Source organism: Hippocampus comes, unplaced genomic scaffold (genome assembly GCF_001891065.2).
Source record: "Hippocampus comes isolate QL1 unplaced genomic scaffold, H_comes_QL1_v1.1 scaffold68, whole genome shotgun sequence".
In the NCBI taxonomy this organism is placed as follows: domain Eukaryota; kingdom Metazoa; phylum Chordata; class Actinopteri; order Syngnathiformes; family Syngnathidae; genus Hippocampus; species Hippocampus comes.
The window spans coordinates 4,260,566-4,277,684 of NW_017805625.1; the positions used below are offsets into that span (position 1 = coordinate 4,260,566).

The window sequence follows — 17,119 nt, forward strand, 5'->3', positions numbered from 1 at the left end:
GAAAAGCTGTTGTAAAAAAAAAAAAAAAAAGAAACATTTTATTATCTGTTAATGATGATAGTTTTACAAAGCAGCAGTCGCGCTTTAGGAGAAGCCTTCTCAAAGCATTTTGTTACCCGCTTGCTGCTCAAAAAGCTGAGGTCATCTTCTTGGCTGATGTCAGTGCCTGCTTTGACTGAATGACTTTTGTTATGGTACAGTATAAGAAAAAACGACATACAAAGCACGTGATTAATACGGTACAGTATGCAAAACAAACTGAGGGGTCTCCGCAGCCAGTTGCATCTCTTAATACAGCACCAGTGTGATGAGTTTATAGCACCAGTGATTTGTTACAGTCATCCCGCTTCTTTGGAGTATACGAATCCAAACGCACAGGCTCATCATACATGTGGGGGGGGGGAGGGGAAGGCAAACAGCTGTGCATGAGAAATAGGAAGAGGTGACATGATAGCGGTGATTTCCAACCATTAGCTCATCCAGTGAGCCCTGGGAAATAATGAACTACTACTGTGATACTCTTGAGTAGAATTTTTCTTCTGAAAAAACATTTTTTTCTGTTTAGTCGGGAGTTTGGAATAGATTACAGCAAACCCTCCTCCATCGTGGGTTTAGCGGTCCTGTTAATTTTGTGGATTTTTTTTTTCCGTTCAGTTGCACCGTAATTGTGTTCATTTTAGGGTGTTATGACACTTATGGGCAACAGGCAGTGGCACAATATTATGTGTAACTGTTCATTCGAAAGAAGAGAAAATACGAAGTCTCTACCTCATTGTTGCAGAAGAGGTGAGAAAGAGATTATTGAATGGTCTCAAACCTTGCCATCCTGCATTTTATGCCTACAGAAAGCAACACTTGTAGGATAATTTTATAATGTACATCTTTTGGCATGATGTATACTGTGGGATGTTTGCTAGTTTGAAAAAAAAAACTTGATTTATTTAATTGTAAACATGGGTCGATACACTGTTTCACTGTACAATATTTTAGTTTTATCCATTGCTATTATGGCTTTCTCTCTCAACATATGAAATGTGTTTCTATTGTTTTAAAGAGTATTTAAAGACCTAAAAAAATCCCAAGTGCTAGGTAATATTTAGATTCTACATTGCGGATTTCACTTTTGCGGAGGTGGTCTGGAACGTAATCCCTGCGATGGAGGAGGCTTTATTGGGGCAAGATGATTTGAGATAAGAGTATAAGGAGATACAGTACAAGCATGGTCACAGAGCAAATTAGACTCTTATCTCAAGGCATCACTCTAACTGCTTAAAGGACTACCTTTGTGTAAATGAAGCTCCTTAACACACACCAACATGACTCCTTGGCACCAAGATGCCACCAGATTGCGCTTTTGACACAAAAACAGTGAATAGCTTTCAATTTTTTCCCCCTAAATGACGAACCTTGAATATGAGAGTATCCACAATCTATACTTTTTGTGTCATTTTTTTTTTTTGGTCGTTTGCTGTGAGGTGACTCTAGCGTAAAATATGTGCCTTGGCTTAATAAAGGTTGGGAAACACTGCACGACAGGACATATCAGTGAGGAAAGAGAAGGGTTGCAGTTGGTTGTAGTGTCTCAAGGAGGGTTTGGGGGCATCCATCAGCAGCCACCACCGCAGCTCTTCCCGCAGCTTGCCCCCACAGACGCGCAGTGGCCGCTCAACGCCGCCACACCGCAACGCGAGAACTGGTCTCGACACAAGTCCGCTACAGACAGGCGAGTTCCCGGTCAGAACACATAGGCTGGGTCCAAAAAATAAAATACAAAGTAGAGGACTCACCTCTAAGCAGCTCTTCATGTGCACACACGGTCCTCACACACACTTCCTTGTTGATGACGTACACACGCCTCAGACTGCAAAATAACGGAGAAACCGATGAAGAACATTCACAACATAGCATTTTTCACAAAGAATATACGCCTGTAAGTATTGTTACATTGACCATGTGTTGCTGCAATATTTGTGTTCAAAATTAGTTCCTTAATGTGTTACAGTGTAGCACTGCCATATTCAAGCTATTCATTAGCCTGTCGACGGCCACTCCCATGATGTGTTTGGGTTAAGATAACTGACAAAAGGGTTAATTACATTTTGCAACATGATGTGTAATTCTTAGTTTCTGCTGAGTTTGACAGTAAACTGACACTAAACCTCTTATAGTGGCATGAAACAGCGTGAAGCCTCTTTTTTGAAGAATCGTAAACTATCTACCGACAAACAAATAATCTTCCGAACGTCATTCGTATTTCAAGGCACCACTGCATAATCCAACCCTTCCTGTAGTACTCGAGGTTTTTGTCTCGAACCAGATAAATCTGACCCCTTCCAAGTAGTCCGCGCAGTTTAAAGAAAAAAAAAGTCTCATGCGTAGAACAAATTAGTGTACACAATTTCAGCTGAAGATCCTCCCGTGGGCCTAGGAAGGTTGCAAACATCAAAATTATAATAAAACAAAAAAAGAGGTCAGGCAAGGGACATACGTAAAAGCGCCTACCCTGGAGACAAAGGGGAAAGTATGAGGGTGTATATATATAAATATATATATTATAGATATTTTTTTTTTCACTTAGTGCCACAAATTGGAAATTACCTACAGTAGAGCGGAATAGCCCAATAAAGTAAAAGGGGGACAGTCCAAAAAGACAGCATATTGTGTATATAATGGAAACCTGTGCACTGTAATTCAGTGTCTTCACATTTGTTTCCCCTGTTTTGTGATGACCATGAATTCTACATACTCAAGGCTGCCAGACCCCAGATTTTTTGGCTTCATTTTGGACTTCTGTGATGCCAACGGACTGAAAAGCTTATTTTTAATGGCGCCTTGACTGCAACTCCCAAGGGTCTCCCCTGCCAGCCTGCGCTTTGTGTTTTCCCAACAGCATATTATGAATGCTAAAATAAATAAGTGAATAAAACCACAATTTTACCAGTGTTGTCATCCAAAAAGGTTCCAGCTCACCCGCATCACTTAAGGATAAGTGTGAGGCATTTTGAAATCTTTAAACGGCTCGTTAAAGAATTGGGTCATTTTTAAAGATGATTAAATCGGGCACTCGTTTAATACTTTGAGAGTCTGTGGATTGCTTGGAACAGGCATAAACATAAAGAAGATAACTTTTTTGTAATCCTCGTACTATTTTTTTTCCACCTCTTTGGTGTGCACTTCTTTCCCACACACGTCCCTGTTGCTTCTTTTTCATGCTCCATTAAGCCCACCAAGTAGCACCGCTGGAATAAACAAACTCCTTTGAAAAGGAGGGAAAATGGCCTTTGTGGTTTTCAATGAAAACAACACAGCCTTTCAAAGAAAATACCAATAGTCTTCATCACATCTGATGATTCACATGCGCCAAGTCCATTCTCTTTAATGTGGTTCCGGTTGTGTCAATTGTATCTCTTCCTGTGGCGAACAAACAAAACAACACAAGGGCCCCTGCTTTATGGGGAGAGGAAGCATACCCATCTACGTTTAACTTCAACTTGAGGAAAAATGAACCCCTCGTGGTAAGCCAGAAGAGTATTTGAACACAGAACCTCTCAAATGAGAAAAATTATTATTTTTTCAAATATGGTGACAGAATATGGAGTCCAAATCTCACACTTGTTGTGGTCTAGGAAATAAGAGGTCTTAAAGTGGTCTCTGAGTACAGTGGTACCTTACTGTCAAACTAAACATCAAACTAAAAATTGGTATTAAAAAAAAGCCACTTAACTTCGCCTTATGATAGTCTGCTTCGTCAACGCTCGTATGCTAACAAACAATGCAAAATGCTACAGATGGGCTAACGGATAGCATCGGCGTTGCGCGGTGATACAACCCTCTAAGCAACGGATATTTGAACAAAACGGACAATACTCGCTGGCATACAGTAGATACTGTATTCTTTTTCCTTAGTGTAAAATGACTAATATTACTGTGGCTTACTGAGACTGAAACTCGTTGCGTGTCCCTCGTTGACTGTATTATATTGTATTTATGTCATTACTGCATGTTTTTACAACTTAAAATATGATAAAAAGTGATCATTTTCTAGTTAAATACATCCACATGTGCATTAGCATGCAGCACTGACGAAAACTTTTTTTTTCATGTTCGATTGGATAGCAGATGCATTCGTATCAGATTCCATGTGTACTATACAAAACATTGTCTAGAAAAGGACTTGTGTTTAAAAAAAAAAAAAAAAAGAAGAGAATGAAAAAAAATTAAAAGGGCATTCTTCCTCTGATTACAGACCCCGAAGTCTTTAATGAAATAAGTCTGAGTGTGTGCATGTTTGCATCTGTGAGTATTTAATTTCCCCCCAAACTGAAATCCTTGAGGCCATGTTGGCTGACTGAGTTCAGATGGGCTTTCTGGCTAATAAATAGAAAATAGATGATGACATGGTTCGGGGATGCTCGGGTAAATAGCTCATCGCGTGTAAGCGCTTCCACGTGCGACCTACCTGTAAAAGCAGAGACTGTTCAGGCACTGCTTGCATGGTTTGTGCACGGAGTAGAGTCTGGTGCAGGGATACTGCTCCTCTCTGCAATCTGGAAGTCCCGAGACACGGGCAACGCTTACAAAGAAGAATCTCTCGACGAGAAGTCAACGGCTCCATTTTCTTACCGAGAGGACCGGGCTCTGTGGGCTCCGTCTCCAAATCAGTCTCTGATATTCATATGAAAAGAAAAGAAAACTCAAGACTCATTTTCCAGATGGAAATGTCAAGCTTTTAGCAGACGTACCTGGTTTTTCTGGACGGATCGCGGGATCGACTCGAACCTGCTGCTGGAAATTTCCAGGACCAGAATAATGATTCTCAGAATCCGGACTCTCTGAACAGGGGGAAACGTTTTTATTTTTTTTGGGGGGGGGGACACATGAATAAGCATTTGAACGGTACCTGCAAAATCTCATGAGAATGTCAAACTCATACTTTAGATCAGGGGTCAAGAACCATTTTGAAACTGAAAGCTACTTCTTCCAGGTGTCCATTTTATGACGCAGATGTTTTGGACCCCGACGTGCCCCCTTTGCTCATGTCGTCTGTGCTTCGTCATGTCGTGACTGTCAGTGCAGGACTGGCGGACTGCATTTAAAGAGAATAAGTGGTGCCACTGTGATTGGCATCAGCTGTGATCACTCTCACAGTGGGAGGGACCTCCCTCTTTCAGATCCGCCGGCTGGACTGCATTCGTTCGCTAAATTACACAGGCCAACGGCCACTTTTAATCAGAGATGGCTTTATGTGTCGCAAAATTTTTTTTGATTTGAAAACTGTCTTTACTTTTTTTGGGAGTACATCAGGTTTTTGAGATATTTTCAATTTTTGTTTTTAAGTTTGCGCTATATGGATTTGACCATGCATTGTAATTTATAGCTATGGAGTTTCGGGAAAAAAAAAAAGCCTGTTGGTGAACCTAACCCCTAATTCATAAATGCTGTAGTACTAAATGTCGGTTTTCGGACACCCCATTAACGCCCCCAAAAATTGAAATGACAATAATTGACAAACGTGTTTTTCACGGGACAGCGACGATATTATATTATTCATCTCTGATTTAAAAAAAAAAAAAAAAAAGATTTTTTTGACCAGTTTTATCAACACCGAATATAAATCCACCTCCGTGCCGAGTTACACCGCTCGCCGTGCAGGATTTATGTCAGAACAATGGGCACAACAACAGTAATAGTCCATTTCTACAAATAACAATAATAACAATGTCCTAATAAGCACGTCGATAAAATTTTAAGAAAACACAACACTGTACTCCTGAAACACAGCTTTCCATCCATGTAATGAATCGACAATTCAAAAATCAGTCTAACTCTTTGAATTTTACACCTCCATCCATTCAATCATTTTCTGTGCTGCTTATCCTTATTAGCGTTGCGGCAGCCTATCCCACCTCTTGCCCAAGACAAATGGCGGCGCCCGCCCTGAACTGCTCACCAACCAATTGCAAACCACATATGGACAAACAACCATTCAGTGTCACATTCACGCCGACGGCAATTAACAGTCATCAACTAACTTGACATGATTGTTTTTGTAAATGTGGGAGAAAGCAGGAGGGCATTCACGAAACCCACAAGCACGGGGCGAACGTGCAGACCTCACACTGGAAGGCCATCGTCTGGATTCAAACCCACAACTTGACAACTTCGCGGCGCGTGTGCTTCACCACTCTGCCAGATTTACACATTTGAAATGTGCAAATACACGTGCGGCCATACCCAGTGAGCATTGTGGCCGGTGGTTAAATATAATTTCACATACAGTATAATACGCACCGTACACTCGATAGATGAATCAAAATATGCTTTACCTGGCAAATAATCGGGCCCATAGTCCTCTAGAAAAGAAAACAACACATAGATCAACACCGCTGACGTCATCTATGGAGATTAAGTTTCTATTCCATGGCCAAGTGGAGAACAACACCGGTTTTATGAACTCACCAAGAAAAGGAAACTGTTCCTGGTACTGAGCCTGGGCGAGCAGCACAACTGTTGGGAGAAATAACAAGACATGAAAAGCACACTGGCCGTATTTCTGTCAGCTTTTATGAGTATTCAAATTTGGGTCACAGATGCGCATTCGCTTTATCCCCATCAAAGCTGCCGCATGTTTTATGCCTATTTGGTTGAAATCAAAAGTCGTTTTAATCTTCCTGAATCAGTTGCTCACTGTGGCGTTTCATCTATAGAAAGATGCATCTCCAAATGGGAAGAGCACAGAAAAGCTTTATTCCAGTACTTCTATTTGTAAAAAATGATAGTAGATAAATCATCTTGATTGATTCGAATGAAATATGCTTATTTCTTGAGACAGATCATTTGTGGTTATTGTTCACGATGAGGTCGTGGGTCCGGCCTTCCTGTGTCGAGTTTGCATGTTCTCCCCGTGCCTGCGTGGGTTTTCTCCGGGTACTCCGGTTTCCTCCCACATTCCAAAAACATGCATGGCAGGCTGATTGAACACTCTAAATTCTCCCTAGGTGTGAGTGTGTGCACGGATTGGTTGTTTGTCTCTGTGTGCCCTGCGATTGGCTGGCAACCGGTTCAGGGTGTCCCCCGCCTACTGCCCGAAGACGGCTGGGATAGGCTCCAGCGCGCCCCGCGACCCTTGCGAGGATAAAGCGGATCATAAAATGGATGGATGGATGTTCACGGTGAGCTATAATAACAATAAAAAAATATACATATAGAATCATGAAAACCTACTGATCTCTCATAAAACCGCTAATCTCTCCAGTCACCAACGTGGTTCCAGTGTACGACGACATGTGTAGTCTGTGAGCCTATTCTAAAAATAATTCACCTGTAATGCAACCTTGTGATTTCCTAGGAATGTTACATAAGCCATCATTTGAAAATGTATCCTCATGTAGAAGTGTCGCATCTTAGTATTTACGTTTCCTACCTTGATAAATGATTGTCGATTAATATTGTGAGGATTGAGACTTTATGTTACGAAGGCGTATAGAAATAAATCTGACTCGACTTCAACCTTTCCCATAATCAATGTCTTAACATTAATGAATATAATGTAACCCTTTCACGCACCCTGTAACCTGATAACATGATAAGCTGTCCACCGCAGTTACCGCTGTCCCCTAAAAGTGTTAAAATAGCATAGAACCAAAGGTCATAAGTGTCCATCAAAATGATCTTTGACAAGCGCTTATTTTGCTTCTCATGTAATTTTGCAAGTGTGCCAACTGTCTTTCGAGTTCTTCCTGAAGGCCGTGTCACTTTATTAGGGACAAGGTGACGTTACCTGGCATGCAGATCAAGAGAAGGGCTCTCATGGTCACTCTCGGAGGTAGTCACACTCTCACTGTGGAGAAAATCAGCAAGGGGAGAAAAAAAATGGATAAATGAGAGCAGAATCAAGTTTTTCTTTGTTTTCTTTTTTTTTTTTTTTTTTTGGTGCATGTCCTTTGTAACCTCTCAACCCCCCCACACAGCCCCCTTTTCACCCCCTCTACTGGCCCCAGTCAAAGAAAATTAAGTGGGGAGGTGGGGGGGGAGTATGACAGCAAGAATGTGGAAAGTCTCTCCTTCCTAAGAACAATTGCTCTGTTTTCCCACTTTTCCCCTCTGCAGCAGACAGTCTGTGGCTGCATTCCAGGAAAAGAAACGGCGGACCCCGTCACCCACTCTCTCATCCCCCACTCCCTCCCCTCCTTGTAGCCGTCTGCGTCCACATCCCTCATTTCCCTTTTGCCGCCCCCCCCTTGCTTTCGCCCCCCCCCTATTTTCTTCCTCGAAGCAAATGGGCTCCTGGTTGAGTAAAGGGCCTAAAAACAGCAACAGCATCAACATTCTGTCCACGTGAATGACATCATTGAAATCAATCGAAAGCAGTCGCCCTCGAACATTAATGACGATGTTTTTCTACTGTGTGGAAAAATGTTAACGCTCCTCCTACAGCTTTTCCACTCTACTCAACCATCATCCACACAACTCGAAGCATGACGGCATTTGGGCTTTTTTTTCATGGTTTTGGATGCTTATTGCCAAGTTTTGGGAGACTAACAGTAAATGACTCCAAGGGGACTCAAAAAATGCACCAGGCATATCAGCATGCTGTTTTTTTTTTTTGGTGGGTGGGTGAGGGGGGGGACTGGATTGTAATTGTGGACCTCAAGTTAAGTAAAATTTCATGTTTTGGGAGCACCAGCATAGGAAAACACACTCACACATGGACGAATTCCGATGGTGCATCACAGTGGCATCAAAGGCCATATGTTTTCACAGCACACATCTGGGAGCTATTAACCCCCCCCCCCTTTTCCTCACCAGAGACCCTCACAATACACACCCCCACATACACTTATGAGCTAGATTCTCGGGACAGAAACCACAAATGCTCTTGACTTAAAATGAAGCTTTTCTGTTTTCTAACTAAATAAATTAAAGCCTGATTCAACTCCCCCTCCCCTTTTTGCCCTCACTGACCCCCTTGTCTGGCAGTTTCAGCCGTTGGCAATCTCCCTGCAATTACTGCTGGGGCTTAACCGTAGTTCCTCCTCCCTACACCCCCCTAGTGAAAACATAGGGCCACATGACCTCAACACCTCCGTGCACAGTTGCAGAATGTAAAGTTGAAGTGCATTAAACGTAATCATTGGTCGATTCATTTTTCAAGCCTCAGCTAAGTCAAGTACATGACAAAGTATAAATGCATGCAGATGAGGAAAAAAAAATCTACAAAGGAGGCAAAGAGTGTCCACTTACCAAAGCTTTGGCTCAATGTGCTGCGACTGTCTTCCACCTTCATGCGCCCCGTGAGTGCTGAAAGACTTTGCAGCGCCACATTGCACCACCCAGCTTGTCAAGTCTCCTCCCCGTCCAGCCTCCCCGTGAATGCACGCGAGCTGGCCCCGCGTCTGGAGGCGTCAAATGCTGTACCTAAGCAGCTCATGGACCCAGAAGAGACCACAATCACTACTTTTGGAAAATAATATGGATTGGAGTATGCAGTATGAACTCAAAAATTAGGAGAGATGTGGATTTTTAATTCGCCCCTCCATGAGCCGTCACCTTACCGTGGTGGAAGGGTTTGCGTGTCCCAATGATCCTAGGAGCAAAGTCGTCTGGGGCTTTAGGGCCCTGGTAGGGTCACGAATGGCAAATGGGTCATAGGTGAGGGACTCGACAAAGCATGACTCGGACACCCCTTATGATGATTGACGAAATTTGGAACATGTTCTCTCTTACCAGGATGCAGGTCACCTCTGTGTCGGTCTGTCGTTGGTGACGGTGGTAGGCCGAAAAAGCTACGTTCGTACTCTATGGTCACGAGCTGTGGTTCATGATCAAAAGAACGAGATCTCTGATACAAGCGGCCGAAATTGGTTTCCTCCGCAGGGTGTCCGTGCTCTCCCTTGGAGATAGGGTGAGAAGCTCAGTCGTCGAGGAGGGATTCTGAGTTGAGCTGCTACTTCTCCACATTGAGAGGAGCCAGATGAGGCGGCTCAGGCATCTGATTAGGATGCTTCCTGGACGCCGCCCTGGTGAGGTGTTTCGGGCATGTCCGACCAGCAGGAGGCCCCGGGGATCACCCAGGACACACTGGAGAGACTATGTTTCTGGGCAGGTCTGGGAACGCTTTGGGATTAAGAGTTGGAAGACGTGGCTAGGGAGAGAAAAGTGTGCACTTCCCTTCCCTCAAACTGCTGCCTCCGCGACCCGTTCCCGGATAAGCAATAGGAAATGGTATGGTATGTACTCACCAGTCACATGCGAGTACCTCATCTCAACTGCATCCTCCTTGGCCGACACTGACAGCAGTGCTACTGCTACGACGGTGGTTTTGCACATTCAGTGTAAATTGGCAGATCACTGAGCTGTGGTGTATCTGAAGCTCACTGGTAATTTTTTTCTTTTTGGTCTTTTAAACTCAATTATCTCTCATGAGACAGTTATGTGGCGCAGCAGAGTAGTTTGGAATCTCGGGTTTATATGGTTCGACAAACTGGCAACAGAAATAGCAACATTAGGTTGACATTAAGTCCAACTCGGCATAACAGCGCCAACTAGAGGAGTGGTTTGGAAACGCCTTCGAAACCATCATGAATCAGTATTTTTACATTTCGCTATTATGCATGAAAGTCACTGGCCTATCAATTTTTTATCTCTGGCTGTGAGATCAGAGTCGCGACCCAGGCAGAAGAAGTGCCAGTGTATAAAAGGTCTTTCGAAATTCACTTCTACCAACCCGCCGGACAAAAGACAAGAGCAACAAAACAGCAGCTGCATGCTATTTCGAAGATTTATTCTCGCGAAGGGGGAGTGTTGTAAGATCTGAAAGAACATTCACACACTTTGTCCCAACTAGCTGCAAAGTCAATGTTGGAACAAAAACAAGAGAAGTGTTGTCTCCCAAATGCACAAACACAATGGAGTTGAATGTCAGAAACACCTGTTATGGTACACGCAGGAACACCCTTTCATTCTGTACACGTGCAATTAAGACAAGACACTCGCACTCACACATAAGCGCTCGTTTTGTGCTCATGTGTGAGACACATGTATCAGTCCACCCTAGGTCAATCAAGAAGCATGTTTGAGAATCAATTACATATAATTTTATGATACAGGGTACAGAGGGACACTTGGGTGCTCAAACCGCAGCTGCTTTCTTCTCTTTATAGGTGGCCATCATCTTCTTGATCTCCGCTATGGCTTTCCCCGGGTTCAAGCCCTGTGAGTGCAAATCAAGCGGCAGTCAAGTGTCACGCCCTCGTTGGAAGGACGTTTAGGCGCGCCCGCACGCGTTACCTTGGGGCACGTCTTGGTGCAGTTCATGATGGTGTGGCAGCGGTAGAGAGAGAAGGGATCTTGCAGCTTGGACAGACGCTCCTCTGTGAAGTCGTCCCGCGAGTCGATCATCCAGCGATACGCCTGGAAAACGGCAATGTAGTGGACACATTGTTGACATATATGTTGCAGTTTCCCCAACGTTCAGTTGGGACTTGCTCCGTCTGTATTCCTTTTACATAGTGGCCCCCTAGTGGATCAGACTGGGACAACACACAACTGGAACACTTTGTGTTCCAGCCAAAAGCAAGTATCACTACTTGGAATTGGTGAGTACTCAAATGTAAGTACTCGTACTCAGTCAGAGAAAAAGTGGTACAGACACATTGCTTCTTAGAATGATGAACTTCTTTTCATACTTGACAATGCATAATAAAACAAAACTTTACACACAGCTTATACAGTTAAGAAAGGTTTTATGACTTTTTGGACTCTTACCAATATAATTGATATCAATGAGATTTTTTTTTTTTTTAATCCAAACAAACCTCAGGTTGACAAGTGTCACCGAATAGGTTTTGGTTGAAGTACTGAAGTACACACCTGCATGAGCACGGCAGGTCCGAGGTATTTGTCTCCATTCCACCAGTAGCTGGGGCAGGAGGTGCTGCAGCAGGCGCAAAGGATACACTCGTATAGCCCGTCCTGTACGAGACAAAAAGGAACAGAGGTAAGTCCTCTGTGTCATAGCACTTGCGCTATGGATAGTGGATGAGAAAGCGGAATTGAAAGGTGGGACATGCCAGTTTCTGTCTATCCTCCACAGACTGTGTGTACTGCTCTTTCCCCTCCTGGGACTCATCCTTCTTCTTCAGGTAGGGCTCAATGGACTTGTACTGAGCGTAGAAGTTGCTCATGTCCTGTGGCACAAATTATTATTATTATTATGAAAACTTGATATGCTAGAGAAATAACAAAGGCAAATTCAGAATAAGCGCAACTTTAATTCGTTCTGTGACAACACCTGTCACACAAAATAAATATTTGACTTCATAAAAAAAATACAAAAATTATATATTGAAATATAATGTAAAATAATAATAGTTCTTGCCTTAATTTTGGATTCAATTCAATGGACATTGGGCTACTTCTTCAAGTGTGCATACTTTGACCAGCTGGGGGCAGTATAATGCAAACAGATGTGTTTCACAACTGACTCCTGTAATATCATTCATCTCTGAAATTAAGATTGCCAGTAGGGTTAAGGCATTTATAAATTTAAGGTTTCGGCCCAAAGTCTTTCAGCCAGCTATAGCATTATAAGTATACTGTATATATAGGTGTGTGTGTGTGTGTGTGTGTGTGTGTGTGTATATACTGACATGTTGTGTGGGGGTAGATTAAGTGTGTACAGTATAAGTATTTTTTATATTATTTTTTAATGTTGTCAGCGATCATAATGCTATAATACATGACATCCAATTTTTCACAAAAGGATAAAGAAAATATGCTCGCAAGTCAAAGCAAAAAAAAAAAAAAAATGCCGGCTTGCATCTTGTAAATCGGGTCACTCATATCTCAAGTCACCACTGTATCAGGATACGGTTAGGATGGTATACTCACAGGTACCAGGTCTTTGACCACATACATATGTGGCAGGGGGTAAATCTTGGTTGCTTTGCTGAGGTTAGTGTCAATCCTGTTGAGGCAGGCCAGTGTGTTTCCACCGTTGATGTTCATTGCGCACGAGCCACAGATACCTGCGTTTACAAGTCCGTGAGTGACACCTCACAAGGTTTTATTTACTCCCCCCTCCCCCCGCCACACAATCAGGAGTAACAGAGACACTGCTTATGTTCTAACGCCAAACTTCAGAAGAGACACCTTCTCTGCAGGAGCGACGGAAAGTCAGCGTGGAGTCCATTTCATTTTTTATCTTGATTAGGGCGTCAAGTACCATTGGGCCACATCTACAAGAAGGATAAATGAAGAGGCAAAATGTCAAACATGTAGGTGGAATTTTTTTTTTTTGAAGGACAGAATTGCCAAGTGCATTTATAGAGTAGATGAAACCATCACAGTGTCTTGTGCTCATGAACATGGGTTGAATTTGACAGGTCATGCTTCATCTACATAATAACGACGTATTCCATGGCAAATCAACATAATCGAACCTCTGAACACAATTTGTTCAACAGGCCGATTTCCCAAACGTGAGACTGAATTTAGTTGTGCCGCTGTATTTAGGACAACACTTAATGTGCTGCACCTGTCACAAGCTTGAATATGGGTCACCTACGCACGTGTTCAGGTCGATGTCGAAGGTCTGCATGCGAGGCTTGTCTCCTGGAGTGTCTGGGTCCCATCTGTACACCTGGAACTTCTTAATTCGGGGCTGTGCTGCTGGAGCAGCTGCTGTCTGCGCATAACGCACTGCCTGCTACGGCATTAGGCAATATTTAATACAAAGAAAGAACTCTAAAATACAACAGGTCGGACATACGAGAGGGACAGAATTTACATTACAAGCATCTCTCAGCACACCACTGAACAACAAAAAAGTAACACATCTATTGAAAATAGGGTTGCTGGTAATAGAAAATAACCGAGATACTCGGTCGGGAAAAGTGAAACGATACCACATGTCTTGAGTATCTGTACTTCAGAAAAGAAATAGGTTCAGTGTGCTTGTTTCAATGTGCTTATTAGTCACTCCAATTATTGAAAATTACAGAAATGGCTAACGTTAAAAATGTCCTAATTTAGTGTCTTGACGGCATATAGATTACCATATACAGTATGACTGGGCATGAAAACAATGTATTACATATTATTATTCAATATCCTCCATTGTCCAATATTATTTGGAAATCATAAAACTATTAAGAATCTAGAGTGTATAAACAATCATTTTTGGGCCAATTGGGTGAAAATTGATAACTCCCTGCGGCATACAGGAAAAACGATTAGAGCATAATGTTTGGCAAACACAGCATTATTGGTTATTCTTGTTAATGCGAATGTAAAAGTTTGCAATTTACGTTTTTTGGGGGGTGAGGTCTTAGGAGCGTGATTGATGGGAGTCTTGTTTATGTAACATTTAAAATCCTGGTAGCATGCTACTACTTTAAATTAAGAGAATGATGCCTTTATATAATATTTTGGATGAAACCATTTGCAGTTAAGTGACGTTCGGCATGCAGAGCTCAGTTAAAAAAAACACAATATAACACGAACATTAACAAAGCTGAAGTTCAAGATGGTTAGCTTATAGCTAGTAGCAGGCAGACTCAGTATTTCTCTGTTGTTAAACGGAGTTGTACAAATGCAAGGCAAGACTTAATTTGGAGGGAGGAAAACGCACATAACAGTCGTTGATAAATTTCATCATACCTCTAAACCAGCTGAGGAGCGCAACGCCAACACACCACAGCGGTTCAAGGACGTAAGAGTAGCTACGGACATGTTTGGGGTTTCTGTTCTGCTGACCTCCACTTCCTCTACGCCCCACAATCCAACGCTGTAGCGTCACAAGTTGGTGAGAGCACTTGCTTTTTAAGTCGCTATAGCCCGGATTTTAGTACAGCCCATCCACCCATGTCTCGCTTCCCACACTTAATACACACTCTTTCTATATAATTCATGTTATGAATTATCCACACACATATTACATTTTGAAATCCACTTCAACATTTTTTGTGGATATTTAAAAACGAACAATGTAATATTAACAATTACAATCCTTTGACGGAGTTTCACGGTATTAAAAATCAAGCGCACCTAGTGTAGTGGTGCCACTTGCGTGCAGCTTCTCTCTGTAGCCACAGCTCGTGCGGCTCATGAAGATTTTGTGTAAGGTCACTCTCAACACCGTGGCCTCATTTTGTGTAAGACTTCTGTGAAGATCCAAAAATGGTATTCCTGACGTTGTCCAGGTGGATTAGAAGCCGCGGACCCGACAGATACTGGAAGGTTCAAGAACTTCTCAAGCATGCACGGGTAAGAGACCAACGTGTTGTTCTGTTTCACGTTTGTATTACAAATCCCGTGCGATCAAACTCTTGTTTGTCGCTCTGAAAAATGACGCAAGGTGACTCAAAGATGTTTCTAAAATGCTCAGATCATCATATAAGACGTTTGTTTGAAGCATTTCAGAGGCAGAAAGAACCGCTGTTATAGTCTGGCCGTACGAGCTGTCAGGAGGGCGTTTGTCTACGCTACTAAAGGACGCAAACTGAAGAAACGCAACATGAGAACGGTGAGATGTTCATTTTTTATTATTTGACTTATCCTATGGAACATAACGCTCATATCTTTCAGAGATATTGCTGTAACAATAACGGTTGTGTGAGAAATGTTCTAAGATTAGTGTCACAGAAGACATACCCGGTAGTTAAACCCAAACTCAAACCTATGAGTTTTCCTCATCAATGTGGACCAGATGATAAACCAGCACAGCTATGAAGTAATATTAATTAATTAAAATAATTCACACACACACACACACACACACGTGCCTGTGCCAGACAATTGGCTGGTGGCCAGTCTATGGTTTACCCCCACTGCTTGACCAATGTCAGCAAGACTCCAGTTCACCTGCTACCCTAATGCATCTGCTTTTTAGAAATACTGAAGTATAAATTTATTTAACTTTCATGTGCCAGTATATTTTATCGAATCCTCAAGTAGTTTAAAAAAAGTATTTTATTATATCGTATAAGTACAATTTTAGGATTATGAAGGTATCTCAGGAGTGACTGTGTGTGGGGGCCGTGCATATTACAGGTAGCTAAATTACTTCTTGATGTTGACTAACAACGGTTTTGTATCCTACAATCATCCCTCCCTTGTTTTTCCGCTTTCAGCTTTGGATCACGCGCATTGCTGCAGCTTCCCGAGAGCACGGCATGAAGTATCCTGTTCTCATGAGCAACCTAACAAAGGTTGATCTCTTTAAATATTCAAATTCAATTGTGAATAGATAGATATCTCAACAACAAAACCAAGCACTGTTGTCTTTGTAAAGCCAGAATATATGTGAAAGCTCTGGTATTGGATCTCATTAGATTTTGCACGACTAATGTTACATCTGGTCTTTTTATAAACAGAGTAGCGTTCAGCTCAACCGACGGGTAATCAGCGAGCTGGCCATCACAGAACCTCGGTCGTTCCTCGCCCTTGCCAAGCTGGCCAGGGCCCGGCAACAAGAAGGCTTCTGTGCAGCGCTGGGTGATGGCAAAGAACCTCCCGGTGTCTTCTCCCGTGTTGTTCTGCAACAGTAGTGCATGTACTATAAAAATGTTAAGTGGATACATACATGTTTTGTTTTTTTAGGCGGTTGTTGTTTGCAGCATGAGAGGTTTGGAAAGTTTCGTTTTGTGAAACTATCAATAATGTAAGTGTATTATTGGAAAATGATGAGATGGTGATTAAATAACTCTAACTTTGAAGCCTCCATACCACAATTCTAATTGGGAACAATGTAATGTCATCCCAGATATTGTGTCCACAATTGTTGCTGCAATTAAATTGAACAATTACTCTGGTTATTGTCGACCTGAAATGTCTGGTTATAATTTTTTTCCCTTTCTGTAAATATGTATTTCTCATAAGATTGTCTTCTGAATGTTAAGTTCTTAATAAATTTTTTGCTATACAGTCCATTTTGTTTTGTGCATTTGTAATGGATGTTTACATAAGACAGCTGGTTGATTGATCAAATACCTGTTGTGAATTATGCCATACAGCTGCTTGTTGGATACGTTGTGCAAAACTGACTTCAACATTTAACATCTGGACATGAGTATGAACGTTTGGAGAAGGTCAACTTAAATTCCCCTTTTGAGGTCAT

At 42.2% G+C, this 17,119-nt stretch overlaps 3 protein-coding genes across 3 annotated transcripts; 1 reads left to right on the top strand and 2 right to left on the bottom strand.

The window, feature by feature from the left end:
* Nucleotides 1-20: 20 nt before the first annotated feature.
* On the bottom strand, nt 21-9,372 carry mfap2 (microfibril associated protein 2). Its single transcript, XM_019881185.1, has 9 exons — nt 9,244-9,372; nt 7,781-7,840; nt 6,460-6,507; nt 6,327-6,353; nt 4,743-4,832; nt 4,624-4,665; nt 4,460-4,547; nt 1,788-1,861; nt 21-1,713 (listed from the first exon to the last, which is right to left on the bottom strand). The coding sequence occupies exons 2-9, from the start codon at nt 7,809-7,811 to the stop codon at nt 1,607-1,609; spliced, it is 507 nt and encodes a 168-aa protein (XP_019736744.1). The 5' UTR covers nt 7,812-7,840; nt 9,244-9,372; the 3' UTR covers nt 21-1,606.
* A 1,390-nt stretch (nt 9,373-10,762) lies between these two features.
* Nucleotides 10,763-14,793, bottom strand: sdhb (succinate dehydrogenase complex, subunit B, iron sulfur (Ip)). Its single transcript, XM_019880920.1, has 8 exons — nt 14,662-14,793; nt 13,572-13,705; nt 13,153-13,238; nt 12,892-13,028; nt 12,072-12,188; nt 11,872-11,973; nt 11,290-11,412; nt 10,763-11,212 (listed from the first exon to the last, which is right to left on the bottom strand). Exons 1-8 carry the CDS (start codon nt 14,731-14,733, stop codon nt 11,132-11,134), a joined length of 852 nt encoding a protein of 283 aa, XP_019736479.1. The 5' UTR covers nt 14,734-14,793; the 3' UTR covers nt 10,763-11,131.
* A 252-nt stretch (nt 14,794-15,045) lies between these two features.
* mrpl20 (mitochondrial ribosomal protein L20) lies at nt 15,046-16,928 on the top strand. The gene is made up of 4 exons (XM_019880923.1): nt 15,046-15,267; nt 15,416-15,526; nt 16,134-16,211; nt 16,377-16,928. Exons 1-4 carry the CDS (start codon nt 15,181-15,183, stop codon nt 16,548-16,550), a joined length of 450 nt encoding a protein of 149 aa, XP_019736482.1. The 5' UTR covers nt 15,046-15,180; the 3' UTR covers nt 16,551-16,928.
* The last annotated feature ends 191 nt before the right edge of the window (nt 16,929-17,119 follow it).